The 27,777-nt window shown below is 40.9% G+C and overlaps 1 protein-coding gene across 1 annotated transcript; it reads left to right on the top strand.

Annotated features, from left to right (window-relative positions):
* Positions 1–78: 78 nt before the first annotated feature.
* On the top strand, positions 79–27,531 carry hspa4a (heat shock protein 4a). The gene is made up of 19 exons (XM_080436424.1): positions 79–354; positions 3,392–3,449; positions 3,656–3,796; positions 4,434–4,556; positions 6,590–6,689; positions 8,611–8,744; positions 9,480–9,724; positions 11,042–11,118; positions 12,046–12,197; positions 12,765–12,871; positions 14,402–14,535; positions 16,024–16,211; positions 17,621–17,710; positions 19,908–20,066; positions 22,835–22,960; positions 23,492–23,599; positions 24,708–24,827; positions 25,294–25,455; positions 26,031–27,531. Exons 1-19 carry the CDS (start codon positions 248–250, stop codon positions 26,229–26,231), a joined length of 2,532 nt encoding a protein of 843 aa, XP_080292550.1. The 5' UTR covers positions 79–247; the 3' UTR covers positions 26,232–27,531.
* The last annotated feature ends 246 nt before the right edge of the window (positions 27,532–27,777 follow it).

Below are 27,777 nucleotides of genomic sequence, written 5' to 3'. Positions count from 1 at the left end.
TCATAGACCTGGTTGCTTGTTTCTCTCGCAAAACCTGGCAACACTGCTTTAGAGTGTCACTGCTGGTTCCCTATCAAAGCCACCACACCACCACACACCCGGTGTCACCAGCTCACTCACTACTACTGTGGATTATGAACACAGTACAGGACCGTTGAGACTGTTTGTTAGACCATCCATCTGTTATTATTGTATATTCTGTTCAGTAGCTACTAGAGAAAGAAAGGAAGGATCAAGGAAAGAGATCATGTCAGTGGTGGGATTTGACTTGGGCTTCCAGAGCTGCTATGTAGCCGTAGCCCGATCCGGAGGCATTGAGACGGTCGCCAATGAATACAGCGACCGATGCACCCCGTAAGTCATTTTTATTTAAATATTTTAAAATTCAATTTAAACAAAAAAAAATTGGGAAAAAAATCTTTAATTTATGTGATTCATTCATTTCCCCGATCAATCAGATCTCATCCTCTCTCACATGAGATGCTAAAGCTAACGGTTAGCCCCCCCCCCCCCCTGTTTGTGTGTGTGTGTGTGTGTGTGTGTGTGACAGCCGTTAATACACGTGAGTCCAGTTTTTACAGTGACCAAGCTATAACAGATATACACAATATTTTTACATTATAATGTTAAATTTAACATTTATTTTCTATATAATCTGGGTGATCTGTTGAAACGTTGGGTTGTATAAATGCGATCCAACCACGTCCTCGTGTGTTCCTCGAAATACGGAGACAGAACAAGAAAATGTTCTTAAAAAGGCTAACTAGCTAAAGCTCGTTATTACGGTGTAACTAGTGTTGCCAGATTTTGCGAGAGAAATAAGCAACCAGGTCTATGAAAACAAGCCCAAAAGAGGCGACTACTACAGGCCATATTTTCTACAATACTTTTTTGAAAATGGCAGATCTACAAGCTCTCTTTTCAAAAAAGTCTTGAAGAAAATGTGAAAGTTTTTGAATATTTTCAAATATTTTAACAACTCAAATGTTGTATGGGGGGTCCCTGGCATACAATGTTTTCAGATGGGGATACGCAGGCAAATGCATATTAATAATTTGGGGGTCTTTGACATGACATTTTTTGAGAACCAATGGTTTATAAACAACATTAAGAAACAAGCCCAATAAGCAACTACACTTTAGAAATAAGCCCAAAAAACCGCAACCCGCAAACTACCAATATTTACAAGCAACTTTACTGAAAAACAAGCCCGAAGTCGCTTGTAATAAGCGGACATGGCAACACTGGTGCTGTTGCTGTCATTAAGACGACCCCCGAGCGGGCGGTGTCTCCGTCAGGCTGTGTTGACACACATTGCACCGAGGGCGGAGCGGCAGCGGCACGGCCCGCATCGTAAAACGAGCGTCCTGCGTTATGGTACAGTACTGTATATCGCCTGGTATATGACGACATCACTACGTATTGGCCAATCACCACTTTGGAATATTCTAGCAATTTCTCTCTGCGAAAAAAGAAGTCACAAAAAAAGGGAAAAAATACTCGCATGTTCTACTTAAGTAAAAGTATCAATACTGCAATGTAGATATTGTTTACAACTAGTCCCGTATTCAAAATGTACTTGAGTAGAAGTACAAAAGTATCGGCATCAAAATATAGTTTAAGTACCAAAAGTAGTATTCATTGTGTAGAATGTCCCAGTTCACAATTTCAAAATGTATACAAAATCTTTTGAAAATAGCCGATCTACAAGCTCACTGTAGATCTGCTATTTTCAAATGGCCGAAATATATACATAGGGCTGAAGTGGTTAATGTATGTTTTGTAATAATAAAAAAAATAATGTAATACAAAATCTACAAAGTATAACTAGTAACTAAAGTTTTCATATAATTGTAGTGAGTAAAAGTACAATATTTTCTTCTGAGATGTAGTGGAGTAGAAATTTGTAAAAGTATTGAAAATTGTAAATACTGAAGAAAGTAAAAATAGCTCAAAATTGTACTTAAGTACAGTACTTGAGTATATGTACTTAGTTAGTTTACACCACTGCTAAAAAATATATTGATGTGGAGTTATTATTATTATTCCTGACCTGTGATGCCATTTAATGTGTATTGTCTACATGTCAATGTGCTTCAGAAGAAGACAGTAAGAAAACAAAACCGCAAAGATTTTAAAACGAACACTTGTATTTAAGAACTTAATGTCTCCTCACAACAACCTTACACTACTAGAGGTTTACCTGAATAGCTGTTTGCCACATGTGAATTATTATGTATTATTATGTATTCTCGATGATTAAATACACAGGACCACAATGAATGGAAACAAGCCTTTAGGGCTTTTTGTGTTGTCCTTTTAGCACCATTGTATAATCGTACCAATGCACTATTTGCAAACTGTTATTAAAGTATTCAATCAATGAATCAATGCCCATGATTTGTTTTAACATCACATCTGTAACACTCCATCTACACTCCGCTGCAAGTTGTTGCCATTTCAGTGTATTGATTGACATAAAAATAACTAAGACATCAGACTGTTGATTTTCCCTCAAGAATAGACAAGTTCGAATGTCTCCATCTTTCATGCATGAACATTGGCATGTCTGTTAATAACCATAGGCTGTGTAAGAAACTGGATGTTCAAGTTCTTTATTCATCCCTTTCTTGCAATAATTATATCAATCATGCACTGGAGATGAAAGGGAAGTTGGCACACTGTTTCTCAGCTCCCAGTAGAGCATTTATTAGGAAAAACCTATAAATAATTCTAAGGCACACACCTACAGTATGAATGCTGTTATATATAGTGCGTGATGTTTCTGTCTAGATTTGTCATAGGATCATATTGGATTCTGTAAATGTCGTCCTATATCCGAGAAATTAAGTTGTGGACCTGTTTTGGAAAAGATTATTTACCACAGTCATCATTCTGTATTAGACATGACTCCTGTCCTAAAGTGTCATTTGGTAAGAGCTGTTCAGAAATAGGTGATGTATTTAATAATAAGGTTTACTGGCATGCTATTGATGACCTCGCAAGAGAAAGTGAAGCCTTATTTCAGAGGAGGTGTGATTAGAATAGTTTTATCTACGCCTTCACGTTCAGAGGCTCTCAGCCTCTGAACGTGTTTTACACAGCACCGGGCACAAACTTAACAGTATTTATGGAGACATTAATGGGTTTACCCATTGGATGACCAGCATATGAAGCTATGCTATATGCTAAACCTAAGGCAAGGAATATCTTTTTACCACTTAAGCCCTATATATTTCCTACTATAGCAAAACTAGCCGATCTACAAGTTCACAACACGTGACGAATTGTGATCTTGTACAACTGATATTTATACTAATGTTGCCCAAAATAGGTACGGCCGGACGGCCGGGTTAAAGATGCAGCTTAATATTTTGTTTGTGTCTTCCAGGTCCTTTGTGTCATTTGGACCACGGAATCGGACAATAGGAGCAGCTGCAAAAAGTCAGGTATGGTCACTAAATCTACCCTCTGTTCCTCTGCTCCTTGCACCTCTATCGTTGCTATGAACCTTTACTTTTCAAGAACTGAAACATATTGCAGTGTCATTACGCAGTTATTTTCCACTGTTATGATCTAATCCATACTCTCTCTCTCTCTGTGTATCTCTCTCTCTCTTTCTCCACGTCTCCCATCCTTGGCTGCTCCTGGCCAGGTGGTGACCAATTGTAAGAACACTGTTCAGGGCTTCAAGCGTCTCCATGGCAGGGGATCCTCAGACCCCTACGTCCAGTCAGCCAAGTCGACCCTGATGTACGACCTGGCACAGATGTCCACCGGCGCAACTGGCATCAAAGTAAGATCAGCTACTACAGTGTTTTGTTTGGGTTATTTTAAGGGAATGTCTGCACTCTGCACCGTTCGGTAGTGGAACGAGGATATCAGGAATCTGCAATATCATACCTTTTCAAATTACTTGTCCAATTTATTACAAACATGATGTGTTAGTCAGAATTCCGTTACTTAAACCCTATATACTTAGTTGACCAGGGTCCCCCAGGTTGGTCCCCTCCTTTTTTCCCTCTACACCAAATCTCTTCCTCCGGAATTAGTCGATGTACAAGCTCGGAGTGTGTTGTGAGCTTGTAGATCAGCTATTTTCACAGAATGTTTTGCCTATCATGACATGCACACACTAGTAATGCTAGTGTTCATGTGCTTTACAGTTAATATTATATGACTTGACTTGATAATGTTCATGAATGAATGTGCTAAATTCGAAGCTTTGCATCAGTTTTTTCCATCCTTCATGCTGCTATTGTCACATTAGATTGTATCGATCCCGCGGGGGAAATTCAATTGCACAGAAGTTAAAGTACAGATGCATATAGTAAGAGAAGTACGGATTTAACAATGGTATGTATCCGCCAGTCATCTGCTACGACAGCGTAATTGTTGTCTTAATTCTTTTGTTTCCCACTCTTCTACACAAGGTGATGTACATGGAGGAGGAGAAGGTCTTCAGCATCGAGCAGGTCAGCGCCATGCTGCTGACCAAACTGAAGGAGACTGCTGAGCATGCACTGAAGAAACCAGTGGCCGACTGCGTTATCTCCGTAAGCGATTTTTCTAACGGACGCCCACCACCAATCTGACTCATCCATGTCAGTCCTGCTGAGACTCTGGGGGCCCTTTGGGTGTCGAAGAATTAGTCTTTAAATTTAGAAAGGGTTGAGACATTTTAACCCATTCAATCCGGGAACGCTTCTGTGTCATTTTAAGATTTCTTTGGCTATTAAAAATAGCAGATATACAAGCTCATGAGCTTGTAGATCTGCTGTTTTTGAAAAATCGTGAAAATGTGTGCAAATCTTTGAATATATTTATACATTCATTTTTAACTCAAATCTTTGCTTCTGGGGGTCCCTGGAACAAAATATTTTGAGATGGGGGGGGGGGGGGTGGGTCCGCGGACAAATACATATAATTTTGGAGGTCCCTGACATGAACAATGTTTGAGAACCACTGATATAGCAACATAAGTAAAAAAAACAACAAAAAAAACTGTTGGATTTAGGATTTAGACGACATTTGTAGAATCCCCAGAAGCAAAGATTTGAGTAAAAAAATGTGGCTTTAAAAATTGCAATCTACAAGATCGTAGCGCAGCACTCGGTGCCACGCTATGAGCTTGTATATCTGCTATTTTTGAATAGCCAAAGAAATCTAAAAATGACACACAGATGCGTTCCCGGTCTTAATGGGTTAGGGACTCTAATGGCATACTGCAAATCAGTCTGACTCCAATCCCACATACCAGTGCTCTAGATTAATTGTTCAGTTTGTGTGTGGCAGGAATTAAAAAAGCTCTTTTTAAAGAGATCCAGTGTAACAGCACACTTCAAACACCCAAATTGGGTGTTACAATGACACTTCTATGACTGCTTAACACTTATTCAGTTCTCTTATCATTTTGATGACAAGAGCACGGCCATAACAACCGCATCACTCACCAAAGGGCGCACTTCATGTAATCTCACTGAGATAAGTTGTTTCAGCGAGCTGGCATAACTTCACAGTTCAGCCTTAGAGATGTCTCATGGCTGAGATGTTATTATTATTGAAGCCAATAGCTAACTTTAGTTCTGGGTGCTTTCACACTAGGAGATGTTTTGCTCTGCTACTCTAAGTAACTAACATGGAAACATTATCCAGATATCTTGCGAGGCAGGCAGTTTCTGCATCGTTAACAACGAAAGGCATCAAAAACACTGCAACCTCTTAACCTCTCCACAGCTTTGGGCATTTTGTCATTTATTTTAGCCTACAGCCAAATTACTATATTGAATGATGCCTTTACTTGTATGTTCATTATTTGTGTTAGTTTTCCACACCAAATAGCTCCCATTAACCCATTAACTGCCAGAGGTATTTTCATATTTTTTAGCCAGTGCCAGAGTTTTTAATTGAAAAAAAAAAGTACTCAGGAGCCGAGATACAGAAATTTTAAGTTAACAAGGAAGTGGATAGGAGTCTAGATCTTCGAAAAATCATATCTCCTCGGTCTTTGGGTCAAATTGGAAAAAAATAATATATATATTTTTTTTTAGTTCACGTAGATCTACGCGATTGGCACGTGGCGGCTTTAAATAGGTTCGCGTAGATCTACGTGATTGGCAGTGAATCAGTTAAGAGTATTTTTTTGCAATGACGTAATTTTTCGAGCAAGAAGTTCTTCCTCAGACTTGAGAAGTGAGTACCTTGAAGTATATGTGAACACTACAAGACCTCTGAAATGTTCCTTGAGCTAAATATGATTTCTCAGAAGTCTGAGGAAGCGCCTGTCACGTGTCACGTACAATCCTCCTAATGGGAGCTGATCTGTCTACTCTAATTTACAAGGTGTTTGATCCAGCACCCATTTTATTGTTCATTGGGATGTGCAGGTCTTCTTTTTTTCTTATTAGATCTCAAAGAAAATATGCATGTGCCATTTGGTAGATGCATGTATTCAATGTCTCAGGTTTACAACACTATGCGTGAAAATATTTTTTATATTGGAGGGCCCCTGTGTGAAATTAACCCCTTTAGCAATGCTTGACACATTGAGCTGCAAACCACCACAACGTTTTGTTCTTCTTCCTCTCAGGTCCCAAGCTACTTCACTGATGTAGAGAGGCGGTCTGTGATGGATGCGGCTCAGATTGCAGGCCTTAACTGTTTAAGACTCATGAATGAGACCACTGCAGGTAAATGACAAGGACCTACTGCAAATATGCATTATTTCCCCATTACTTACTGACACTATTTGAACTCAAGTCACCCTTACAATTCCGTTCGGCAATGCCAATACATTGCACCGCTTTATTTTGCATAAAGGGTGTCTGTGACTGTCTGAATGATGCTTTTGTCTGACGTGCATTGACAGGTATTTTCTTTATATTTATGCAGTAATTGGAAGATGTGACTAACTGGAAGATGTGAAATTAACAGCATTATATTTGAACTAATTGCTACTCAAAATGCACAAGCTAGTATATGCCCAGCTTTAAGAAAATTGGCCCTTTATCCAAATAGAATATATCCATACAAGAATAGGTTTGTTGTTACCAACGGCATATGATGTGGAACTCAAGTGTCAAAACCAGAAATTAACCTCAAGTATGAATGCTACAAAAAGAGCTCATTCGGAGAGTCCCAGCCCACCAATTACTGATGTTTTGACTGATATTTTGTCAGAAAGTGCAATATTTTCTATTCAACTTGAAAACTTGTATTTAGAATGTCATGCTCAGGGGCAAGGTGGCACAGTTGGTAGCACTGTGGCCTTACAGCCAAAAGGTCCTGGTTTCGATTCCCGCCGGGGACGCTGTGAGCGCTGGAGGCATGTTCTCTCCTCCGCGTCATCAGTGCCCATACCCTAGGTGGGGTTGGCGAAAGGGCTTTTCTGTGTGGAGTTTGCATGTTCTCCCCATGTCCCCTAGGGTAGGTACCCTCACAAAAAACATGCAGTAATCCTAGTCTCTATACTGCCTCCACCTGGTCAGCCGGGGCGCCTGATGGAGGGGAATGGAACTGGTTGGAATAACGTGTTCCTTCCACGCGCTACGTTCTACCGGGGAAACTCCCCCCTGTCAGGTGATAAGAAGCGGCCTGGTCACTCCTCATGCATTGAAGGAAGCATGAGCTCAGTTCGGGGCTCTCCCCAGACTGGCAGAGGGAGAGTAGCGCCCAGCATTACAAGCTTAGGAAATTGGCACTGGGTGAAAAAATGTGTTACAAAAATCGTGGGATAAACAAATTATATATTAAAAAAAAAAAAAAAATCATGCCCAAAATAAGGATGTAAGGTTGAAAGTAGTTCAAATCGGGAAACATCGGCTGCATAATTACTGATACCGATGTTGTCAAAAGAAGTAAAATAATGGCTGATGTATTGTGATATCGGTCTGGCTCTACTTCATAGAGCCCTTGAGTTGTTTGAAACTCCTCTTGACTCGAGCACAAGGAGCCTTTTATTCTCTCTGTGGCTGATATCGGTTGTTCAAACACGGCCACCAGTAACGCATACCCTTGTGAGCCGAGAGGACACCAGGATCACTTTAATCCCCAGATGCAATAAATGTCAAGGATTTCTCCTTCGCAAAACACCAGTGTAGAGAGCTTGACAAATTCCAAAGATGGTGAATGCTCACTCCAGTCATCTACTCTGAATTTGTATGGGATTGCTTAATTGGGGCCAAATTGGCCAACTTGATTTAGATCTTTTCTAGGGCTTGCCTTGCCTTTTATTGATTACAGATAGCAATATTTATTGATAAGTCAGTCAGTGACATTCAGCAAAGGTACACCCGGCCTGGGAATCGAACCTGGTACTCGCTGTCAGGCATCGGAGCCTATGTGGTACACGCCTTAACCACTCGGCTAATTGGCGCCCACCTGAAAGATTTTCAGATTGTGTTGAAAAAGTGGAAAAAGTGTTTGAGGGGGACCGACAGCCAAGCCTTGGCTGCCTTAGCTGTAGATCTGGGTGCATACGCCACCATGGTATTAAAGAATACAAGTATTATTCATCTGTGTGAGTGAAGTTCAAGTTCAGGTAAGTAGCATTGACTTGCGCCGCGGCGAGCACAGACTTGAGGCATGACCACCTGTTCTGTGTTGTTGCAGTGACCCTGGCTTACGGAATCTACAAGCAGGACCTGCCGGCGCCTGAGGAGAAGCCCAGGGTAGTGGTGTTCGTAGACATAGGACACTCCGGCTACCAGGTTTCAGTGTGTGCCTTCAACAAGGGAAAACTCAAGGTGGGTTGTGAGCAGTGGTGTTGCATCATTTTCCTGGTACTACTCGCACTACTCGTGCACTCACTCACACGATTCATCTAATGATCGGCCTCTTTAATAGCCTTTGGAATTTGAGCGCACCATGATGATGAAGATGAGTGTTGGAAATACATGGGGGTAAAGGGCAGAAATACAAATTCATACAGTTATGACTTTAACCCATTTAGACTGGGAACGCATCTGTGTCATTTTATAGATTTCTTTGGGCTATTCAAAAAAAATTGCAGATATACAAGCTTGTGAACATTGGTGCAAATCTTTGAGTATATATATATATATATATATATATATATATATATATATTATTTTTTTTTTAAACTCAAATCTTTGCTTCTGGTGGGAAATATTTTGAGATGGGGGTCCGCGGCCAAATGCATATAATTTTGGGGGTCCTTGACATGACAAAGTTTGAGAACCACTGATATATAGCAACATACGCTTAAAAAAAAAAAAATGTTAGGATTTAGAATACATTTGTAGAATCCCCAGAAGCAAAGATTTGAGTTACAAATGTTCGCTTTAAAAATATATATATATTCAAAGATTTGCAAACATTTTCACGATTAAAAACAAATAGCAGATCTACAAGCTTGTAGTGCTGTGCTATGAGCTTGTATATCTGCTATTTTTGAATAGCCAACGAAATCTAAAATGACACTCGTCGTTGATATTGAAATTGCTATCGCTTTTATTCAGATCCTGGCCACTGCATTCGAATCGGAGCTCGGTGGGAAGGAGTTTGACGAGGTCCTCGTGACCCATTTCTGCGAGGAGTTTGGGAAGAAGTACAAGCTTGACGTCAGGTCTAAGCCACGGGCGCTGGTCAGACTCTACCAGGAGTGTGAGAAACTCAAAAAGCTGATGAGTGCCAACTCGTCCGACCTCCCCCTCAACATTGAGTGTTTCATGAATGACATCGATGTGTCTGGTAAACTCAACAGGTCAGTGTGTGATGTAAATCTCTTAAGTGTTTATTATTATCACAATCAATTTGTTTCATAGATGCCTTTATCCTTCCTGACGTGCATTGTTCTATTCCTTCTACCAAGTCCACATGCAAGCCCAGAGGTCTTCAATGTTTTCAGGCCAAGGACCCCCTAGCTGAGAGAGAGATGAAGCAGGGACCCCCTCTATATTGTATAAAATTGTGTTTCAGATAAACTTAAGCTGCTCTTTTTTTCCCTCCAGACCTATAACTCTTTGCCAAAAATAGCCGATCTACAAGCTCTGCGAGGCGTTGTGAGCTTGTAGATCGGCTATTTTTGGCTAAAGTTCTCCTCAGAAAACGGCGGACCCCCTGTAGTAACTCTGAGGACCCCTTAGGGGTCCCGGACCCGCTGTTGAAGACCCCTGTGCTAGCCTATATCTTCAGTGCCCAACACCACAGCTAAAATGGATGCTTCTGTCCTGTCTAGTCTGTTGTACACACACTCACTCACTCACTCACTCACTCACTCACTCACCTACTCTAACTACAGTATGTGATATCACCAGTAGATTAAGCACTGAGTGGTGATGTAAGCAACGAGCAGCTGTGTGTGTCTGCATAGCTGCCAGTGTGGGAATACAATTGGCCTGAAGCCACTTGACCATATACCCAACCTTTTTTTTTTTTTTTTATGTTTCGGTGTGGCTCTGTATGAGGCGAGCCGTCTAGAAGAAGGTCTGTCTGTGTGTGTGTCTGTCCGGCTATGACTAATCTCGTGAACTCGAACGATCGTTGCCAAATGTCTTGTGCACGCCGCCAGTTGGCAAAGGAAGTAACTTCCTAAAATATTTTTCACATGAAATATTTCACTTTTTCATTCTTGAATTTTATACCACTGGAAGTCAGTGGCGGTCAAATTGGGCTGAAACGTTGCCCAAATATGGAGATAACTGACGTCGTAGTACTGACATCATAGATGACTGACATGAAGTCGGAAATCCACACCGTTACGAGACGCCATCTTGTTTTTCTGCTTCATAACTACCCTTTTTGAATGTTGTCTGTAATGTGTTTCATGGTAACCCTGAACGTGTTGATTTAACAATTACATTGTTCAATATGTTGCTGGAGTTTTTTTATTTTTATTTTTACTTTAGACATTTTTCCCTTCTCCATGTAGGTGAAGTTGTCAGAAACGCTTACTCCGTCTCTGCATAACTATCTCTCTCTCTGTGTCTGTCTCTGTCATACTCTCGCTCTGAGCATATGCATGTGTCTGTTTGTGTATCTGTCTGTGTCTATTAATAATGTATGACCTATGTCTTCCCAGGAGCCAGTTCGAGGACATGTGTGCGGGGATGCTTGCCAAAGTGGAGGGTCCCCTGCGCAGTGTACTGGAACAAACTAGTGAGTACCGATGGATGTAATAGCAGCTAGAGCATCCCTGCAGTCACGTGCTCATGGACACACACACACACACACGGGCACACACACACACACACACACACACACACACACACACGGGCACACACAGGCACACACACGGGCACGCTCTCAAATCATCATGTGCTTTGCTGACATAACCCTCCCCTTTGGGCACTGGAAGCCCGACTATTAACTCCCTTTATTCCTTGCTTCCTTCCTTTTTTGTGTGTGTACTTTCTAGAATTTCCCATAATTTCCTCCTACCTCTGGCTCCTGTGTGTTCCAAACACCTGAGAAGCTTTCAAGTGTCTACTCTAGAAAGACACGGGAGCAGTTTGAAACCAAATTGTCAGCCTTAGATGTTACACTGCACAACTGCAAGATAATGTATTTCACCTGTTAGCATTCTTTTGTAAGGTGCTTAAAGGATTAGTTCACCCATAAAATTACTTATTTTCTATCAATTACACACCCCATGACGCCTTGAATTAATGATTTTCTTTTGTTTTTGTCGCATTCCTAAGCCAATAATTTGACGACTGGGTGTATATCCGGTAGGAGACACAAAGAGTCTACTTTGTGTCTCCTACCGGATACATTAGCATCTTTCTGCCGGTAATCAAATTATTGGCTTAGGAATGGCGACAAAAACAAACAAAAATAATAATAATTCAAGGCTTCATGGGGTGTGCAATTGATAGAAAATAAGTAATTTTTTGGGCGAACTACTCCTTTTAAAATGCTTGTTTTGTGCTTGCATATAAAGACTGCTTTAGTACCATTTAATGGTAACCTCGAATTATTCATCTTCTAGACCTTTTGATCTAGACAAAATGTAGCATTTTTGGTCAGGTGCAAATCAATAGAAAACGGTCCTTTTTTTTCACCCATGCTGCTTCCTGTGTCCAGAGCTGAAGAAGGAAGACATATACGCGGTGGAGATTGTGGGCGGGGCCTCCAGGATCCCGGCCATCAAAGAACGAATCGGCAAGTTCTTCGGCAAGGAGCTGAGCACCACCCTGAATGCTGATGAAGCCGTCGCCAGAGGCTGCGCCCTGCAGGTAACGCGTGCCCACACACACACACACACACACACACACACACACACACACACACACACACACACACACACACACACACACACACACACACACACACACACACACACACACACACACAAAGTGCCACCAAGGGGTCACTTCCCGGCAGTGGTGCCCAGGGTTGCCATATCTGCTTTTTATAAATTCCCCGCAAGATTTTATTTGAAAATAGCCGATCTACAAGCTCACAACAGCTTGTAGATCTGCTATTTTCAAATAGCTGATGTTAAAGTGCTCATGTGGCCCATAGTCGCTTCTTTTGGGCTGGTTTTCCTAGACCCCGAAACATTAGGCGTGACAGATCCTCTCACAGGCATTTTCACTTATTTAGACGTACCGTATATGACTACGAATACACTCCATTGTTGCTGCACTGGCACTTTTATGAGCACACCCATGTATATTTGATAGTGTTGTCCCTTTGTTTGGTTCTCTGCTCTATTCTCATGACTATGTTTTGTAACTGCAAATCGTTGGAGCTTATATATAATTTCACCCACTCTTTTGCACCCGTAACTCTTCTCCTAGTGTGCCATCTTGTCACCTGCCTTCAAAGTCCGAGAGTTCTCCATCACAGACGTTGTCCCATACCCCGTCTCCCTAAAATGGAACTCAGCGGCCGAGGAGGGACTGAGGTAGGTCTAATTTCACCTGAGCTGACTTGATAAACAAAAACGGCAGAGGCCCGTGTTTTGGGTTGCCTCATCATGGCAAAACAGTGCCGGGCAGATTGCCTGGGGAGATGTTGAGTGAACCCTTTCTATCAGGCCTGGGACAGGTTAAGTCTTTTTACTGTTCTGCCCTTACAATACGTTTGGTATAGAGTCTGTGTGGCTTGGCAGACAGCTTACAAGTGTTCCCAAAAAAGCTCCTTAACAGTGACCACCAGTAAAGACCTTAAATGAAGCCACTGTCAAAGGAGCTTTATTGGGAACACTTTGTAAGCTAAATGAAGCCATTGTCAAAGGAGCTTTATTTGGAACACTTGTAAGTTGTCTGCCGAACCATACTGACTCTACACCAAACATATTGTGAGGGCAGAACAGTCACCATAGAAGCCTGCTTCAGGCCATGCCAATTGTGCGCATGTCCAAATGTTTTATTTTTCCTCTCATGGTTCATATGAATTTTTGATGCATAATCACGGTGCTTTCTCACAAGACAAATCCTGACTCAGAGGGTGCCCCTCCCAAAGTGCCGTTGAGGAATGCACCGAACCGAACCCCAAAAACCCTCCAAATTAGTGATGCGCGGGCCGACCTGTAACCCGCAGGTCCCGCGGGTTGAACCGTGTGGCGGGCGGACGGGTTATAGATTACGACGCAATTATCGCGGGGCGGGTGAAGCGGGTCAACCCACGGAAACCCCCCCCCCCACCAAAACACACCTTCTCTCTCTCGCGTGCGCGCGCTCTCTCTCTCTCTCTCTCTCTCTCTCTCCCTCCCTCTGTCCCCCTCTCTCTCTCTCTCTCTTTGGAAAAAAATTTAATGGACTTGCTTGTGTGTTACTAAAACGACCGATCTACAATGTGAGTAAAAATTATTAAAAGTAAATAAAGTGAGTACAAATATTTAAAAGTAAATACCTTGAGTAAAAATACTTAAGAGTACTTAAATTGAGTAAAAATACTTAAAAGTACTCAAACTGAGTAAAAATACTTAAAAGTTGAAAAAAATAGTAAAAATACTTAAAGGTTGTTAAAATGAGTAAAAATACTTAAACGTAGTTAAAATTAGTACAAATACTTAAACATAGTTAAAATGAGTAAAAATACTTAAAAGTTGATAAAAAGAGTATAAATACTCTTTTAGCACCCACACATCAAATAGAGTAGTACCGTCTGAATGCCAGCGCCCACACATCAAATAGATTTGTACTGACTGAATGACAGCACACACTCATCAAACAGAGTAGGCACCGCAAGCTTACTCACACTGGGTGTGATTTTTTTTTTTTTGGCGGGTTGCGGGGCGGGACGACTCGGACGAGTCATTGATTTATATTCATTTTTGCAGAACGGTTCCCGGGCGGGCGGGTTATGAAAAAACCTGACCCGCGCATCACTACTCCAAATGCTCGCTGCACTGCAGCTTACACTGACCTTGCTTACCTTGTGTAATTGTTAATTGACCAATAAAGTGATTCCTTTCTCTCTTTTTTTGCAGTGAATGTGAGGTGTATGCAAAGAACCATGCCGCCCCCTTCTCCAAGGTCCTCACCTTCTACCGGAGAGAGCCCTTCTCCCTGGAAGCCTATTATAATGACCCTAAAGAGCTGCCGTACCCCAATGCCACTATAGGTACCCACAAGTTGAACTTAACCACACCTGAAGCCTGATCTATACGTCATTGTACAGTGGTGTTGTTCGACACTGTTGTACTATGGAGTATATATTAAGCATGAAATGTTTTATATGAGCAGAGCATAGGTGTACATTAGCCATGGTTCACATGACGCTTGTATACAAGCGTCATGGTGCCGAGTCCCCCTGGTCTAAAGTTGTGTTCGATTTTTTCACATTGCCATCTCTCACATAAACATAAACGTTCAGATTTCAAATATAAAGTGCTTACCACCGAGCCACGGATGTTACAAGGCGATGCGGACCGCGATGAGTACCCGTATCTCCCGTATTGTTCAATAAAAAGCATTTTAATCCCATCGCCGGCCATTTTCTCCAAATTGTCTCCGATACTTTCAACCATGCGACACTAATGGTTGGGAGGTGTATTGCACTCTGATACATTACAAAACAAAAAAAAAAAAAAAAAGAAAATGGCCGGCGATGGGATTAAAATGCTTTTTATTGAACAATACGGGAGATACGGGTACTCATCGCGGTCCGCATCGCCTTGTAACATCCGTGGCTCGGTGGTAAGCACTTTATATTTATAATCTGAACGTTTATGTTTATGTGAGAGATGGCAATGTGAAAAAATCGAACACAACTTTAGACCAGGGGGACTCGGCACCATGACTGTCATGGTATGACAGTCATGTTTCAGGGCTAAGGTGTACATGTACACGGTTGTACAAAGGGATGATCACATACACGATACTGGCTGAATCTTTGTTACAGAAATAAAATATTAATATAGTGATATCATTACTACAATCAATTATTTGTTAACATAATGGCATGAAATTGAAAAGTAGTAGGTTAGAATTATACGTTTTCTATATCTTCCTCATAAGGCAAATACAATATGCTGAATTTAGCCACGTTTGGTTGTCAAATTCCAAGTGCAAAGCCCATCATCACCCCCTCTTTTGTTAGACAGATTAAGCATTTAGTTGACATATACCTTGTTATCCGTCAGCTCAGTAGAATACCCACAGATTTTCTGTTTTTCACAAATATAGCTCATTATGTGCAGTACCTCAGGGAGCCTTCCAGAATATCAGTCAATAAGTGCCTTCTAGCCTCTGCCTCTTATTATGTAATCACATTGATTAATGCCACAGCTGTTTTTGTTGTTCTTTTACCTTGATGATGTGCGCATAAATATCTGGCCTCATTGCAACTTGTGAAGGGAGATTAATTTTCTCTTCCTTACCCTGTTGAAAGATGCAATAAAAAAAAAATATTTTCTGTGATTTTATTTATATCACATTTTCCGGGTCGCTCGGTAAAGGGATCATTTGAATTATTTTATATTATTTTAATATTTTCCCTTCCTTTCCCTGTTAAAAAAATATATATATATATAAATATAAAACCTCCTGTGTAGCTCAGTAAAGCTGTTCTGACCAGTAAAGACCTTCTGTCCTTCCTTTCCGTCGCCAGGTCAGTTCATGGTCCAGAACGTGGTCCCCCAGGCGTCCGGTGAGAGTTCAAAGGTCAAGGTGAAAGTACGCGTCAACATACACGGGGTGTTCAGCGTATCCAGCGCCTCGCTAGTCGAGATCCTCAAACCTGCTGAGGGCGAGGAGCCCATGGAGATGGAACAGGCTGTGAAAGACGGCGGCGAAGAGGTGTGTGTTTGTGTGTGTGTGTGTGTGTGTGTGTGTGTGTGTGTTTTAGTTCAGTGATTCTCAACCTTATCAATTTCAAGGACATGCATTAGGCCACGGACCCCCATGCAGTGGTGTGTTATATATTTTTTTTTCGGAGGGCATACGATATTATTCCGTCCCGCGTATATACGCTTGTGCGTGGTCACCGAATGAAATGGTTAGTAGAGGGTGTACGATTTTTTTTTAACCAAATATACCTGCAAAGGTCCATTTGATTCCATTTGTACACTCTGAAGGTCCTTACACACCGGGGCGAATTCTTCGTGCGAATAAATACGTTTTTTTTTTAAACCTTATAAAGTCAATGCAAGCGTCCGCATCGGTTTCGCGAAGCGAAAAAGCGTCTTTTAATTATTCGGAACGAGTCCGAATTTTGCGTATATTCGCATATTCGCCGGTGTGTAAGGACCTTCAGAGTTAACATTTAGCTGGGGACCCCCTGGAACCCCCACAACCATATACCTGTATATGACCACAATATGACTTGTAATTTTTTGTCTGCGTTCAAGTTTTAGCACTGACATATTAACACAGAGAGCACACTGAACAGAAGGGTTTGCTCACACCTAGTTCTCATTAATGGCCAATTATTCATGTCACAGGTTGGGAATGTCGACATCGTGTCCTAACAAGCTCAGAACAGCCTCGAGGCGATAGACGTGATTTCTCTCTATTGCCTGACTGTAACTCGTCTGGCATTTTTTTGTTTGCCGTGGTCGCTACCATCTGTGGTTTACAAACCAGCTGTGGAACTGTGTTTAAATTAATTAAAGAAATAGATCCTCTCTTCCAGCACTCCCCTCCTTCAAAGTAATGACAAATAAATGATGGTGCAGTTTGTACAAGTCGTGAATTTGAAGCACTCATTGCACCAGAGTTGTCTCACGTAGGCTTGCCAAGATGATTGGCCATCTCCGCCTATTGATAGTCTGGTGATGTCAAAATGTAATGTACTGTAGTGACTAAAACTGGTGGAAACTATTCTGAGATTTATAAAATAACTGCATTGCAGAACCAATGCAAAGACTTTAGAATGGTTCCTCATATTGGGATATGATTTGTTTTAAAAGCAGTAGGCATAGGACTTCTCCACTGTTCTAGCGCCACTACATTGAATTTAGATGTCACCAGAAGGATGAGTAGAGACAGAGATCTTTGATTGTCTGGATATGCAAGACTAACACCATATTAACTACAGTTCTAACAGCACTTGGTTTTCTTAAAAATACACTGAACGATGCTATTATGCTGTTTTTCTCAAATGGAATTAATTGGCACTGCAGGCACAGTAAATGTCCAGGAAATTGCCACGGTGCCAAATACTTAACTTAAAATTCTTGTATGTTGTATATCTTGTCTAATGTCAGAATAAAATGCAGGTGGACATGGACGAGCAGAAATCACCATCACCGAGTGAAACCAACGGAGAAAAGAAATCAGAAACGGAGGAAATGGAGGTGTGAGGATTTTAAATCATATATAATGATTAGCTACTGGCTAATGGATTTGATCATGTCTATTGATAAACCATTAGACGCTATCCTCATATCAGCTTTTGGTCTTTAATGTCATTCCATCACTTACCCAACGATTTAACGCCCAACTATAATGGCATTGCATTAGAGTGTGTTTTCGTACTATTCAGTAAGGCAAGAACATCATCATCATTAACACATTAACCCATTAAAACCCTGAAAGCATCTGTGTCACTTAACATTGTTGCGTTGGCTACTAAAAAATAGCAGACCTACAAGCTCACAGCGCTGCAAGCTTATATACATATGCTATTTTTGAACATTTTTGGAAAAATCTACACCGTACACAGCAGGTTACTGTAAATGTGTTAATGTAACTCTTGAGAGTGTAACATTAGTATTGGAGATAACAGCAGGGTCCCCACGGTCATGAAATTCCTGGAAATATTTTGAAATTGAAAAAAAAAAAATCCAGTACTGGAAAAGTTTGGGAATTGATCAAAGGTCCTGGAATTTATCAAGGGTCCTGGAAAAATATTTGGCTATGCATTGTTTTTGGCTATTGATTTTGTAACATTACACGAAATATGTAACATAAGTAGTTTTTCGCCGAACAGGCTGTGTGATGGCATATATTATTTAAATAAAATAAGTCATACGGATGCCATAATGAGTCTTCCAGTGAGCTATGCCCTAATTTTGCACGAAATTTTGAATGAAATTGTACTATTCTATATTCTATGCTTTATTTTTGCTACACTGCCTATCTTTGGGCATTCTACATAGGAGTAAGAGACACATTATTGCGCTGAATGATTGTTATATAGGCCTGGAAATTGGGCTAAATATTCTGGAAAAGTTTTGGAAAAGTTTTGGAAATTCATTGCTAAAAATGTGTGGGGACCCTGTAACAGTTACATTTATGATAATAGTAATTAAGTAATATTTTATATAAAACATTGGCTTGTTCATACACTCGTTCATACACTCGTACAGTGTTGAAAACAGGCTACATTGTCATTAACGAAAACAGGCAACAGACATGTCTGCAGACTGTTGCCTTTCATAGGCCAGTCCAGTGCACTTGAAGCGTACTCAAAGTCAGGAACCACATTTCGTAGTCAACATTTCCCATGGACAGGTCGCACCCTTCAATTTGACTGATTCTGATTCACCAACATACGCACGTCGCACGGTGGTTGGAACAAAATTGGCTGGTGCAAGTTGCACACGTGTCATGAATGTGATGGTAATTTTGCTCGCACAATTATTTGAAGTACGGACTCTATGCATAGTGAATGAGGCCCATTTGTCCTATGCACACACATCTGTGCGCGCTTCCAAAATCACAAAGCACCGTAGATAATTATGTACCTACTGATTTTTGGTGTCCCCTTGGCACCAGCTTTTATGTCAAAATGTCCTCTTTCACATAAGATATCTCAAAATTAAATTGGGGGATTCCCCTGAGACTGGTTGAAGTTCCCTGAGGGATGAACACTTACGATTTTGGTGACCCCATGGCCTTTGCCATACTTCCGCCAGTCATGTGTAAGGAGCAGCACAACACCTACATGTAGGTGCTGCTACCAGGGCCTTTAGCCATTAACCCATTAAGACCTGGAACGCGTCTGTGTCATTCTAGATTTCTTTGGGCTATTCAAAAATAGCAGATATACAAGCTCATAGCGCGGCACTGAGTGCATTGAGCTTGAGCTATGAGCTTGTAGATCTGCTATTTTTGAAAAATCGTGAACATTCGTGGCAAAATCTTGGATTATATATTTTTTTAAAGCGAACATTCGTAAAATATTTAGTTCCAGGAACCCCCAGAAGCAAAGATTGTCTTGCAAAAAAATTCAAACATTTGCACAACTTTTCATGATTTTTCTAAAATAGCAGATCAGCAAGTTCATAGCGCAGCACTCGGTGCCGCGCTATGAACTTGTATATTTGCTATTTTTTAATAGCCCAGCGAAATCTAAAAATGACACACAGATGCGTTCCCGGTCTTAAAGAGTTAAGTCTTGTTTTTCTTCATTTTACTATTTAAATATGTACTTCATGTAAGGCTTTCCCTGCAGCAATGAGGAGCGTGCGTGTGTTTGTGTGTGGGGGGAGGGAGGGAGAAGCAGTCCTACATGCATAATCTAAAACGATTCCTCCGCCCTGTTGTCAGACATCACCAGACGATGTTAAGCAGCAGGAGAAGAAGACAGACCAGCCCCCGCAGGCGAAGAAGCCCAAAGTGAAAACGAAGACAGTGGAGCTACCGATAGAGAGCACTCTGCACTGGGAGCTGGCCATCCAGACACTGAATCTGTTTGTGGAGAATGAGGTAATGCTATAAAAAGACCAAGCACTTCACTTCAAGACTCAGATAATACATCTGTCTCTGGATGCTCTGTGCCTGGTAAGACAGAGTGTTCCTTTATCTGGCATCACTTTGAGCTGAGCAAAGAGTGAATGGCTGCTTTTATCACTCCTTTTGTCTACTTCTGTAGGTTTTGTGCCAAGCATCAGAAATCTGTTTAATGGATGGAATATGTTTTGGTTGCCCTGTTCACCCAACAAACGAAAACAAAACACACACAATGGAGAAAAAAAAAAAAAAAAAAAAAATATATATATATATATATATATATATATATATATATATATATATATATATATATATATATATATATATATATATATATATATATATATATATATATATATATATATGTATGAAAAATAAATATATATATATGTATGAAAAATAAATAATTTAAAAAAAAATATATATTGTTGGTTTTTCTACCTTGGAAATAGTCAACCCAAAGACACAAAGAAAGATGGAAAAGATGGTTTTGTTCTTGTAAACCCAATATTAACCAGTCGACAACAAAGAATGAGACGTCAGACAAGAACGGGGTGTCAATCAAAACTCAATTCTGTATTACTGAGAGAGCACACACGAGACGGTACAATTCACAGCAAAAAGGTTCTTCTCTCTGATGGTACGATCACAGGCGTCAGGGTGTCACAATAATGAGTTGTTGTTCATCTTTTTGTGGCCTTATGTGACCTTGTGTCCAAGCACAAGTCGTTCCTTTGGTATCATAGAGAAGATGTGCCCAGTTAATCTGAGTGACAGGACGACAGCTGATAATAGTATTAGTTGCAAGTAATTACATACTGAGATCATACAGATGGGTCATCATGGACATTCAACACATCATTTGACATTTAATCACAAGGCGTTACCCAAGGCAACTTTACTGATTGAAAACTATGGATGAAACTGATCTATCCATATTTAGGGGTGGAAAATAAAATCGATTCATAGATTAATCGTGATTTTGACATGGACGATTATGAATCGATTCATAGATGTCAAAAATCTCTCTTTTTTTGGGGAGATTTTCTTCTTCATCATATCGCTTATTGCACAGAGCAGCAGCCATATTGGATGGTTATCAGAATATTGAGAAGTTTTTGTTATAAGTCAGTATTATTTTACAAAGAAGGACTTTTTAAGGGGCCAGTCTTAAGGGCCAGTCTTAAGTGTCCTGGTAGGCAGTAGGCAGGCATGGTGAAGTACTGATAATAATTAATACAATATCAGCAGAATGTTGCACCGACTGAAGCATATTTACTCCATCTATCCTGTACCCCATATAACACTGAATATTGTAATGAAATTCACAGATTAATGTGCTGTTTACTCATTTTAATTTGCTCTCAGCTGACACGACTAAAGATGATATTACTCTTAATGATATTACTCTTAATGTCCAGCACATGTTCTATAAATTCATAATTTCTTAGTGTTTGTGTTAATGTATAGTTTAATTTAAGCTTAGCTTAAATCCTATGCCTTTCTTTATTTATTCATTGCCCTTCCCGTCTGTTGTCACGCCAGCATTCCTGTATTGCAGTTGGAACAGTGTCAAGGATATTTTGATCAAAGCTCAGATAATATCGTAACATTGTGGTGAGGTAATGTGAACACAGTAACAGTAATGATGTGAAACCGCTTGTAACAACAGTCAGTGCCTCATAGTTTTGAAGTCACACTCTGGCGGTGGAGTTTCTTTCTTCTCTCCCCTCCCTCCTCTCCTTATGCAGGGTTTTGTTTTTGTTTATAGAGTTCTTAACACATTCCATGCCAGAGTTTAATCTCATAATGTACTCACCAGTGCCAGCGTTTTATTGTTGTTTTTTTGTTTTTTTCATGTCGCCACAGACCTCGCTAAATAAGTTAAAAGTGCGCGTTCATTTGGTTCTAAACACACAGCGGATCCGTGAGAAACGGCCAGCGAAAACAGTTTCCAAATGCGAGCCGCCATCTTGAAGATACAGCCGATCAACGCTAAACAGTGATCAGCGAGGAGAAAAACAACAACCGAGAAAATCGAGTTTTAAACAGGATCCCAGACAGGAAGCGGATACGATCGAAAAAAACGGAACCCAAATAATTCTGTTTCCGACCGGAAACGGAAATGGATAAAAAAAATTCGGAAAGTGCACCTGGGGCAATTTCAATGGGAATCGGCGGTTCGCGTAGATCTACGCGACTGGCACGCTGCGGCTTTAAATAGGTTCGCGTAGATCTACGCGACTGGCATTCAGTGTGTTAATACGTCTTGAATTTAGACGTCTTTTTTTTCTCAACCTGCATCTTCAGCTAGACTGGACGTAGTGCGAGACTATGCGATTTTCTTTATTGTATTTCTTATAACTGCATACAGTATGTGTAATGTATACAGCCACGCCTTTGTACCATCTTCAAATATAAATCAAAAACAAATTCTCTCTTCTGACCTCGAGTCAAAAAGCCATTGGCGTGGTGCTCTGTGTGTGACGCACGCATTCTGACGACTTTTGATTGGGTGTCAACTTCAAAGTGTTTCTATCGGTTCATCAAAGCACTCTGAAATTGATCCCAACGATATCATTTGCCATTGTTGTTGATATAGTTGTGATGTGGACTCCGCCATCCACTTGACCAACGATTCTTAAAAGAATATATATTTATAGTTATCAATCATGATAGTTATCGTTCTTGGTGGACATGGTGGATGGCCCTTAATTAATACCACGTCCTCTGACCTCTTCCAGGGCAAGATGATCATGCAGGACAAGCTGGAGAAGGAGAGGAATGACGCTAAGAATAACGTGGAGGAGTACGTCTACGAGATGAGAGAGAAACTGCACAGCGCGCTGGAGAAGTTTGTGAGCGAAGCCGTGAGTAGAGCTCTTTTACAACATAAGAGACGATTCAAGAGAATACAGATAGAATGTCGTGGTTCACTGGTGGTTGCAAGATCCCCAGTTTGATTATGTCTGGAGACATGCGTTACATGGAACTTATACATATTGCTCACCGAAAAATATCAGACCTACAAGTTCACGACCTGTCCAGATGCGACGCGTTGAGAGCTTGTAGATCGTCTATTTTTGGTGAGCAACACCACCATACAACAAAATATAAATAAGGCATTTCATGTCCTTCATCCTCTCTGCCTTGAGCTACCCATTTCCATTCTGAATAATAATCTTTCAATACTGGTCTAAAAACGTAAATCTATCCACGTTGCAAAAATGGCTCAGTGAAGTATTTTTCTTTTCTTTTTTTTACTAATTGATTAGAACCCGAATCAATTGATACTTTCATCTTTAAAGTGACAGCCACTGCGATGTATGATAAAGGCACCATTTGGGAAAAAATAATGCTGTCTTATCAAGTCTGTCCAAACGTTTCCCCCCCAAATGCAGGACAGAGACACGTTGTCATTAAAACTGGAGGACACAGAGAGCTGGCTGTATGAGGACGGAGAGGACCAACTGAAACAAGTTTACATCGACAAGCTGGCCGAGCTGAAGGTGACTGTCTGTCTGTGAGCCTCTGATACATGAAGTCTCAAGGTTGCAGACAAAGAAGCACTTCATTTAAAGCGCCAATTCAGGATTTCTCTCCATTAATAAGTAGTTATTACATCCATTTAGGCCATGGAGTCGGGTTACAGGTTTAGTTTTTTTCACTGGGTAGCACAAAAGTGGGGAATTCTTGACTGAAGACGAGAAGAGACGATAGTGGCACAATGTGGGCTACTGTTACTGTGAAGTCCAAATATTTGTCTCCGCCAGCCGAAGGCGTGGCTGAGACTATGTTTTCGCCCCTGTCCGTCCGTCCATCCTCGTGTGTGTTCGACCGTCTGTCTGTGGACAGCTAATATCCGGCACCGTTGGACCGATCGGTGTGAAACTATGCACACACACTCCCTGGAGGCCAGAGCAGAAGCTCTGCCCCAAATATTTCACATTGGCCTGTTATAGCGTCCGATTTTTCATATTCCATTCTGATTGGCTAAGATTGGCTTCCAAAGTTTGCAGGAGTGGTCCGTTTTGAACGAAATACCTCAAATCATGAACGCAACGTCCGATTGCCGGACATTCCCACTAGGCTGAGGAAGAAATGCCACCCTTTTCACATTGGACTATTAAAGCATTGCAGAACACATTTTTTAAATTACTCCTACAGATTCTGTCCAAACACAAATCGGTAGTCGGTACACATTATCACTATAGTCATGTGATCAAAACCGATCTGTCCGATTTCTCATATTCCATCCTGATTTCTCATATTCCATCCTGATAGGCTAAGATTGGCATATAAACTTAGCTGGAGTGGCTTGTTTTTAACGTGAAACTTCACATTGGCCTGTTATAGCACCACCGGGGGGGGGGATTTTTGCTGAAAAAAAAGTTTTGCTATTACTCCTACAGATTTTGTCTAAACATCACGCAAATCGGTACACATTATCTCTATAGTCATGTCATCTAGACGAAACTGTCCGATTTTTCATATTTCATCCAGATTGGCTAAGATTGACTTCTACTACCTGGCCTGGAGACCTGTGCTCCGAAGAGCAAATTCTTCTAGTTTTCCATGTAATTTGACTGAACATCTAAATGTCATCTCTCACTATAGAAACTAGGCCAACCTATTCAGGAGAGGTATATGGAGGCTGAGGAGAGACCAAAAGCATTCGAGGAACTGGGCAAACAGATCCAGCTGTACATGAAGATTATTGAAGCTTACAAGACAAAGGTAAATCACAACACTCATTTGATACATCAACAGAATTACAAATAAGTTTTTACTTAAAAACAAGTGGATGCCTAGTGCATTCATGAAGGAAATTTGTTTCAGATACAAAGTCGTTAATCACTGTCGTTAAACTTTCATAAATCTGTGTTTGTTGTAACAACAATATAAATAAAACTCTTATTATTAATACTACTACCATTATTACTAATATTGTACCTAATAATAATACAGAAACTGTATCAGGTCAAGTTTAATGCATAATTTATACTATACGTTCGATGGTGTCCCACGTTGACAATAACAAATCTACAAGCTCACCATGCATCGCTATGCAATGTTTTGTGAACTTGTAGATCTGCTATTTCCGATGCGGGACACAGTCGTACGACAAATATAAATCAGGCTTATGGTACATAAAATATACATTTAAATAAATAGTCCCATAACATTTGAAACCTACCTCCAGGACGAGCTGTATGAGCACCTGGACGAGTTGGAGGTCACCAGAGTGGACAAGCAGGTGAATGACGGCATGGTGTGGATGAACAGCAAGATGAACCAACAGAGCAAACAGGACCTCACTCTGGAGCCCGCCGTCAAAGTCCATGAGATCTACGCCAAAATCAAGGTACTGTACATCCATGAGAGTCACTTGGAGACGCTGCGTTTATGCTACTCCCAGCTAAATGTTTTTGTGGAGCGCTCGTTTTGGTTGACGAAATGTCATGCGTACTGCATGTGCAAGGTGGTACGACAAATGCGTGACTCTTTAAATCACGAGAACAAGGCGGGCGCGCCGACAGCGAGGCCTTGAGGCTCTTGAGACACGACCGAGCGAGCCTCAAGGCAAACGAGTGCCCAGGCCAAGTAGCTAATGGACTGAGCACTCATCTACACACAAGGCCGATCCATATGGTGGATAGACTGTTATCACTTGAGCTAAAATGAGTGCTCCCGTCCCTCTATGCGTCACCTGCTCCCTCCGCGTCTCAGCCAAGCAATTGTGGGTGGAACATTTAATTGGGATATAGCATACACAGTTCACTCACCTACCTTTGTTCACCATGGACTGGGCCTCGATTGTAAAAGAGGTTATTTTTTATCTTGGCCTATATTTTATACATATATACAGCCGTCAGTCAGTCAAATAAATAACCGCTTCTAACTGCTTGCCGTTTACTTTTCCTCCTCCTCTCTCTCCAGGAGCTGTACTCCTCCTGTAACCCCGTGGTGTCCAAACCCAAGCCCAAGGTGGAGCCTCCCAAGGAGGAGAAGACGGAGAACGGGCCAGTCAACGGCCAGGAGGGCCCAGAGCCCCAGCCGGGAAGCCCAGACAAGAGCACACCTGCAGGCACGGAGAAAACGACGCCGGAGAAGCAGCAGCCTGAAATGGACATTGACTAAACTGTTGCAGCTGCACGCCGGCCCCGCCCCCCTTGCATCCGTCGTTTCCCTTGAAGCTTAATTTATGCTCCATTTATGCTCCATCACATGTGATGTTCAAGCTAACAACGCGTCGACACGTCATACTACGGAGTATAGATTCGGCTGAAAATGTTACTGTAGAGGTAGTCCGATATATCGTGTTGACTGATATATCAGGCCGATGTTTGCGTTTTGTACCATATCGGTACTATGTTGGATCGGTGGCTAAGGATGTGGCAGATTTGTTTTGTTTTTTTCTCACACATTTCTTTCAAATTAAGTGTTTTTTATTTGTTAGTTTTTTTTATAGTTTATGCAAATTGTTGATAATGGTGTTAATTATCCGGTATGTATTTTGAATGCATAAAAAAACAGTACTTCTCTTAAATTAATAAGAGTGTTTAAATTGCTTGAAATGAAATGAAATATGAAATAAAACAATAAACATGCCTTGAATGAAAGGCTTGTACACGGACAGTACTGGTAAAATCAATTCCTTTTAGTGTACAGTCTGTACATTAATTATGGCTATTAGTATCTTTGAGAGAGAGAGAGAGAGAGAGAGAGAGAAATCTGTTTATATCAGCTTTCCTGTTCTTCCAAATATCGGCATCGGCTTTGAAAAATCTGATGACCTCTACTAACTGCTCCCCTCTGTTTGTCCCTGGCTCTGGCTCCTGTGTGATTGTTATTGACGATGTAGTAGCCTCTCCTCTGGAAGACACCGGGAGCGTTCTTTGTAAATACATCAGTCGGCCTTCTTGGCATGTCCTTCCTCAATACTTTTTTTTCTTTGCTGTTGAAGAATACAAAAGTAACGCATTCTTAAAATGTTGAATGGGCTAGTTTATGGCACAAATAAGTTGTACGTGTGGGACGGAAATAAATGCTATCTATGTGTCGCTTTGATGGCCATTTTTGTAATAGAGTTCTGTTTTGTTCAGCATCTCCTCGGCAACGTTTTCTGCTACGAATGTTTGATTCTAAGAGTTGATGGATTAAGTATTTAGTTTGAAGACGATTGAAAGTTGTGGGACGTTAGGTTTCTTTCCACAATGTACCTGTACTGTATATTGAAAGTAGATGCTGTTGAGTTACTCACATGCAGTATTTCAATGTTTGGCTTTTTTCATTCAACAGCAAAGGCCTGTGGGGGGTTGTTCTCTGGTATAGCATTGTATTGTTTTTCTACTTAACGGCCGTGTGAATGCTGGTCCCACAAACCCCATTGTGGAGCTGCTGCTGCCATCGTGAAAAAAAATAAACCTTGAGAATTTGGTGTTGGATAATTATTTGTGAATGCATGCACTCTGAATTGCATGAAACTTTGACATTACATGCTATTAATTTCTGGCCCCCATTAACCTGTATTCAAAATGAATGAATGTTCAATCTCATGAGCACTGGACAACCCTGTGCATCATAAAACGTTAACTATGGTTGACTCACTCTATGTTCATGCTATGTTCTGATAGCAAGAGCATCCTGTAAGACTTGGTAAAATAGGCAATGCTCAGTGTAAATC

Source organism: Gymnoscopelus braueri, assembly GCF_963280865.1.
Source record: "Gymnoscopelus braueri genome assembly, chromosome: 8".
NCBI classification, from domain to species: domain Eukaryota; kingdom Metazoa; phylum Chordata; class Actinopteri; order Myctophiformes; family Myctophidae; genus Gymnoscopelus; species Gymnoscopelus braueri.
The sequence above is the reverse complement of the archived record's forward strand: the minus strand, read 5'-3'. Positions and strand labels throughout refer to the sequence as shown.

Excerpts from the sequence above, each read along its gene's own strand:
- hspa4a (XM_080436424.1), top strand. The coding sequence starts at position 248 with ATGTCAGTGGTGGGATTTGACTTGGGCTTCCAGAGCTGCTATGTAGCC. Across the intron at positions 8,745-9,479 it reads TCAACAAGGGAAAACTCAAG|ATCCTGGCCACTGCATTCGA; the intron begins GTGGGTTGTGAG and ends GCTTTTATTCAG. Across the intron at positions 22,961-23,491 it reads AGAAGTTTGTGAGCGAAGCC|GACAGAGACACGTTGTCATT; the intron begins GTGAGTAGAGCT and ends CCCCAAATGCAG.